Source organism: Phalaenopsis equestris, unplaced genomic scaffold, assembly GCF_001263595.1.
Source record: "Phalaenopsis equestris unplaced genomic scaffold, ASM126359v1 Scaffold001114, whole genome shotgun sequence".
In the NCBI taxonomy this organism is placed as follows: Eukaryota; Viridiplantae; Streptophyta; class Magnoliopsida; order Asparagales; family Orchidaceae; genus Phalaenopsis; species Phalaenopsis equestris.
This window is the reverse complement of record NW_018165553.1, coordinates 29,848-36,532: the sequence shown is the minus strand read 5'-3', so window position 1 is coordinate 36,532 and position 6,685 is coordinate 29,848. Positions and strand designations below refer to the sequence as shown.

Here is a 6,685-nt window from a genome sequence, read left to right as displayed (position 1 = left end):
ATATATATATATATATATAGTTGTTATAAGCTTAATGAAAAAACAAGAGTTTTTCCTCCAAAAATTTTACAATAACCTACGAGTTGAGTATGAAGTCATCATCTCAAATAAAGGCAAGACAATTGGATTTTACTTGTTTTTTTTAAAAAAAGACAATTGGTATTTACATGGATATCATAAGGATCCCACGAGAGGCATGTTTGCAGATTTTAAATAGAAGTACACGCTAAATATGAATTATTTGAATGACATTTTTTTTTTCTAAATTGTTCACTTTCAGAAAAATAAACTTATACTACCTTGCAACTTTAGAACTTACAAACATACAATCAAAACACAAAAACTGTCATTAAAAACGGTAAAAAAAAAAGATAACAATTTCCTAGAATAAAAATAAATAAATAAAAGGATAGGAAGTCAGCATCTCTAATTACTAGTTAACAAAATATAATCTCACCATCTCACCATAAAATAAGAACATATTCTATTTAGAAAATTTGATACTGCTTAAACAAAATCGAGATGAAACCTATTCCTTCAAGAGGCTCTTGTAAATATAATTGAAAGTTAAAGATGGACAAAACAGTTCAAATTGTCGATTAATGAGCTCAAAAACATGGTATATTTGTTTCAGTTAAACTAAATTGACATCTTATTTATAAATTTATAAAAAGTAATAAATTTTAAAAAAATTCTAAAAATTAATTGTTTAATACACTTTCTTGGATATGTTGAGACAAATGTTATCAAGGAAACCTTCTAAAATCATCAAAAAATGGAACCAAAATTTTTCTGAAATGTTCTACACAAAGCTATAATTCATTCCGAAGGCCCTAGCAGATCCTGGAAGGCTTTGGATATTAAAAGAATACTCTATAAGTCTAAAAAATTCTGTAGAATCTTTTAGATACTTCAGAAATAATTTAGAAGTCTCTAGATCTCTCCGAAAATTATGAATATTGAGGAGTACTGTTGAGTCATGTAGAAGTATCTAAAGTCACAGAGGAATATCTTGTAGTGTGTTTTTTAATAATACACTAGAATAGTTATGTCGCTATATAGCTCTCAAGAAGTTTCTAAGTTTAGAACTATTCCTTAGCGTTCTAGAATATTCTTAAAGAGATCTCCATTGACTATAAATAAAGATAAGCACCAACTCATTTGGTACACACAAGTTGAGAGTGAGTATGAGTATTGTAATAACATTTTCTTAGTAAGAAAATCATTTTTCCCAAACTTCTAATCTCGCCTTACAACCATCCCATATTCTTACTATAATCCTGTAAGTATGAGTGAAAAGTAAGGCTTAGCATTTTCTGAGTACCAAAGCCGCACATATTTATAGAAAGATTAGGTGCATGATGGTTGATATCAAAGCCTTGGCTTAGAGTGGCAAAGGTTTTAAGGATCAAGAAGCCAAAACCAAGATCACTAATGTAGAGTCATCTTAACAAGTTCGGGGTCATGAGGAGCAATGAGAAACAACAGCACCAAAGCCACAAGATAAGTCCAAAGACATACTTTCTAATTTAGAGGCGCGCTCAACTCAAATGAAAGAAGATAAGGGCAAAATGGACACATACATGGATAATCAAGATCTATAGGTAGATGGTCTGGAGAAAAAGTTTGTCAAAGCCCATGACAAAATGTATGAAGCCTTAGCTGCAATAGAAGAATCCAATAGGGCAGACATACATGCTTGTTCGGATGAGATTATTGTTAGGTAACTAGGATGCGAGAGGCTTGTTAAGAAGAACTGAAAATTATGGCCTTCCAGTTGAAAGTGACATTGACACAATGAAAGGAAACATAAGAGGACTTAGCCTTGTCCAAGAAGACTATTCTAGATAGCCTAACTGCACGCATGACAAAAACTAGATGAATCGACATACCAAAGCCAAAGAGTCTTGCAGGCACCAGGAATGCTCGAGAAGTAGATAACTTTTTATGGGGGGGGTTAGAACAATATCAAAATGTTTTTGCATTATGGAGAAAGAAGCTAAAATCAAGAATGCAGCATTGGACCTCACAGATGTCGTCATGTTATGATAATGATGGTGATAAGAACACATAGGGAGGGAAACATGCATGATTGATAGATTTGATGCCTTCAAGAATGAGCTAAAAAGGCAGTTTTACCTGAGTAGTCCAGGAGCGTTTGAGACTGTCAAGGACTTCACCAATCCTGCGATAGAAATCCCCAATATGTCCGACAAGGATTCACTCATTTTTTCTTCATGAATAGGCTACAGAAGAAGCATCGTGGTATGCGAGACCTTATACCATTGTTACCAATAAAAGTCTAATTGACTATTCCAACCTAAAAGAGCCATACAAGAGCAAGGATAAGAAGTGTGGTGTAAAGGAAAAAATAATCACGGCACCACAAAGGAGAATCAAATTTCAAAATTACTCCAAATTCAGGGACAAAGACGAACAAAAAAAAAAAAAACACTAATCAGTCTGCTCCAAAACATATCAAATTTCAAAATTACTCCAAATTCAGGGAGAAAGACGAACCAAAAAAAAAAACACTAATCAGTCTGCTCCAAAACATGATTATTTCTTAGGGCATTTACAACATACCACATGATTGTTATGTATTTATAAATGTAACACCTAAACATCATATTTACATGCATAACACAAATCTTTAAAATCACAACAAAAATATAATTATCACTATTTTTAAATAAAAGTGAAATACACATTTTCATGCATAGGTTTATGATATTAATATATTATAAGTAATATCAAACATCGGTGTTAGATATGTAACAACAAAAATTGAGTTGTATTTAGGTAAATTCCTCTTATTTCTTATGTGGTGGTCCTCATTACATAAGAGCGTCCAAAAACAAAGGCATGTAATGCACTAACTATTAAGTTTGAAGAACAAAAGGCAGAAAGCATAAATAAGGATGCTCGTTGTGGGACCTTGCAACTCCTTAACGACTCAACCCATCCAAAGTTCTCCAAAATTATAAGCCAAGGGATTGCTTATTGTGGATCTCACCCGTATTAGAAGGGACATTAAGGCATTGATCGACATGGGGGTAACACACAACTCCATCGCCATAAAGGAAGCCAAGGTATTGCATCTTAAGATAGTTGACATAAGAGGAAAAATGAATGGCGGTCAATTTCAAAATACTACTTGGAATGATGTTCTTCAACAAATTCAATGCATCTTCAATTTCCTTTGCCAACATAATTTGCATCTTAGATAGGGATAAGTCTTGTGAGAGCCAACAAAAAAAACTACCAAATCTGATGCAAATGTATTATCAACAATGCAATGCATGAAAGGCATTAGGAGAGAAGAGAGTTATTTAATCATCTTCAAAAAAAGCATAATATTGAAGAGCCGCTTCCTCAACCCACCTTACCTAAATAAGCAAAAGTATTTGGAGAAGATAAAAAAGGTTTTTACTATGGAGCAAATAGAGGAAGTGTGGTAGCTGATGAACGAAACCAAAAAACCAAAACTGTGATTCCATAATCCTCAAGTGAAAGTGATCAAGTAGTAATAACTATATAACCTTGGAGTAGCAGAAAGTCTAAGGATGATTGGTGGCACTCCAAAGATAGAGATTTAGCATTACACAAAGGAAAGGTGATATGAGGGCATCAAGAGCTATGGTGGAGGAGAAAGTGATGCCCCACCAATGATCAAGGAGGTTAACCACACATTCTTGGGCATTTTGAAATGAGTGCAATCAAGATGATCTTTTAATATCATCTTAAAATGGAATCACAATATTCTAGAAAAATTCAAAGAAATCTACACAAGTCTAGAACTCATCCGGAAGGCCCTGGAATGTTTTGAAAGACTTTTGATATTATGATAATAATCTTCAAATCTCTGAAACTCTTTAGAATCATTTTATACTTCATGAATAAATTGAAAGTCTCTAGTTCTCTCCAAAATATTAAGAATATATAAAAGTAATGTAGAGTCATATAAAAGTATCTACGTAATGTAAGAATGTCTAGTAGTGGGTTTCTTAAGAATACTTAAGAATTGGCATGATTGCACTGTAGCTCTTTAGAAATTAATAAGAAAAGAAATATTTCATAGAGTTCAAGAGTATTCTTGAAGGGGTCTTCTTAGACTATAAATAGAGGTAAGAATACCCTCATTTGAGACACATAAGTTGAAATTAATACCAAATTTTGTAAATCTCTTTTTTATTAAAAAAGTTCTTTTCCCAAAGCTTCCACCATTGCCTTTCCACTATATCACACTTTTACTAGTCTCTTGTGAGTCTAAATGAAAACCAAGGCTTAATTAATATTTTGTAAGTGCTAAGACCATATGCTTCTTGTAGAAAGATAGGAGTGTGATATTAAGCATCATAATGTATGTAGTTGGTCTTAGCTGAAAAGAAATGAGCTAAAATATCAAATAAACTTTGGGCTCCAATGATGATTGCAAATCAAAATCATAGAGAACATCTAGAAAACATAATAAAGCAGAAGTGTTTGGGTTAATATAAGAAACATTAACCAAGTAATAAGTGCAAAATATTTCTAGAGCTAAGGAAAAGAGTCCAGATGGATGTTCAACTCTCCTATAAATCCCAAAAAAATTGCCACATTGGAATGTCCATGTAAGGCTGCCATGCCTCCCAAACTCTGCATTGGCGGGAGGGCCTGCAGTTCTATAAACCAAATTGGCATCCTACAAAGCTAAATGAAACCCAATGATTAATATATCTATGTATATTATGAAAATGCTATCTGTAAATCTTCCTGTAATTGGATATACTACAAAAGCATTGTGTCCCACTAATTTAAAATAAACCTTGTCACTTCCTCTAACTCAAGTACCTATTTCTGTCACTGCCAATAAATATGAACTCAAATTGCACAACCTATCACTATAACTAAAAAATTTGCATTATTTGTTTCGACAAAAATACTATAATTTCTTTTAAGAACATGTAAAACATGACAATTTACTATTGAATTCCACTAATGTTGAAAAAATAATAGCAAAGACAGTAACATCCATCAAAAGTTAAAACCACATGTACTCATCAAACAGCAAACAAACCCCAACAAATCTAATCGCCACTTTCCAGGAAAAGAAAAAAAAAAAAAGCCACGTTCGATAAACAGTTCACAATGTACAAACTACAAACAAGTAGCACAAAAAAGAGAACAAAATTAACGATTACAAAGAAAAAAAAAAAGCAATACCGGTATCCTGTCCTCGTACTTCCTCATGATCCTCGCAGATTCTTCCTTTCTCGTCACTGTCATTCAAACGAACTAATTTCAATAAGAGAACAGGCACAAATCTTAATCAAAAGAAAACGGTCTGATCATTTGCATGAAAGGAAAACAAACCCAAGCTGTGCTCCTTCTTGTAGGAGCCGCTGCATCCCTTATCGGCCATCTCCACAGCTGCAATCGTCAAACGAAAACACAAAAGAGCATCAACCTAGTAACCTAATCCCCAAAAATCTTTCATAAACATCAAATCATCTACAAACAAACTAACTAAAACCTTCAAGAAGAAACTAATCAAATGACCGTGTGGATTTTCAGTGGCTTTCAAACAAGAAAAGAGAAGAAAACTAGCAAAAAGGCGAAACTGGGAGTTAGTTGGTGGGTTTAGTTGAGATTTATTTCTAGAGAAGATGAAGCGAAAGACGCCATCGGAGCATAAGAATTGAAAAACAACTGAATACAAACCTTGAACGGTTTGCTTACTTCCGAAACATGACATTATATGATCTTTTCGTCCTTCTAACTGTTTGCTTCCGCCATTTTATACTAAGCAACAAGTATCTACTATTTCAATCTTGGTCCGGAGTTTATTTATGTTAGTATTTCACATCTACTGCAAATACAGCATAAATATTCATATTTTTCTTTGAATTAAACTCTTAAAGATCCCATCCTAAACCCTTCTACACATGAAACTATTGCATTATCCTTGTAAACAAAGCTTTGCTTGCATTCGTATCTCATTCTAAATAATAAAAAAAAAACTCATTTTTCTTGTGATCCGGCCTGGTTACGCAGAACTGCAGAAGAATATTCCTCTCATATTAATCCGATTTATTCAGGTGTTATTGTGGTGATATTGATGTGTTATTGTATTATTATAATCGGAAATATTTTTATAACACGATAATACATGAATATCACCATAAAAATACTGGAATAACACGAGAAGTATATTCTCCTGTGTTAAAACGATTTTATTTTTATTTTTTTGTCACCTCCATGTAGTGTGATTTCATTGGAATCCGGACATACCCCTATGTCTCCAGACTTAATGTTTGTTCATAAGTGGAACAGATAGGACTATTGATATTGGCCTTTTGTGACGTCAACTCCTAATGAGGAAATTTGTATTTTTTTTTAATAATATTTTTATTTACTTTTTCTCTTAATGAATGAGTTTGCGTGACACAATAAGAATGACACCATTTTATATTTGGAATACTGCATTTAATTTTGGAATGAATACTACATTTAGTAACATGAAATATTATTATGGGGGCATTTACATAAATAACACATATGTAGCACAAATTTTAATATTTAATTGCATGGCACACATCTTTAATGTCACCTAAAAAATATTACTATCAATTACTTTTTAAAAATTAGATAAAGATTCAATACGTCAAAGTGATATAAATGTAAATGTACCAAAGTGATATAA

At 32.7% G+C, this 6,685-nt stretch overlaps 1 protein-coding gene across 2 annotated transcripts in view; it reads right to left on the bottom strand.

Moving 5' to 3' along the window:
• The window catches only part of LOC110033217 (autophagy-related protein 8f-like), a 19,331-nt gene extending 13,521 nt beyond the window's left edge, over window positions 1–5,810 (bottom strand). The window contains exons 1-3 of one of the 2 annotated variants that reach the window (XM_020737125.1): window positions 5,704–5,810; window positions 5,356–5,412; window positions 5,206–5,261 (exon numbers count right to left, since the gene is read on the bottom strand). In XM_020737125.1, the coding sequence (XP_020592784.1) occupies window positions 5,206–5,261; window positions 5,356–5,412; window positions 5,704–5,737 (147 nt within the window). In that variant the 5' untranslated portion in view covers window positions 5,738–5,810. The other variant, XM_020737126.1, reaches the window with a different exon arrangement.
• Between the last annotated feature and the right edge of the window lie 875 nt (window positions 5,811–6,685).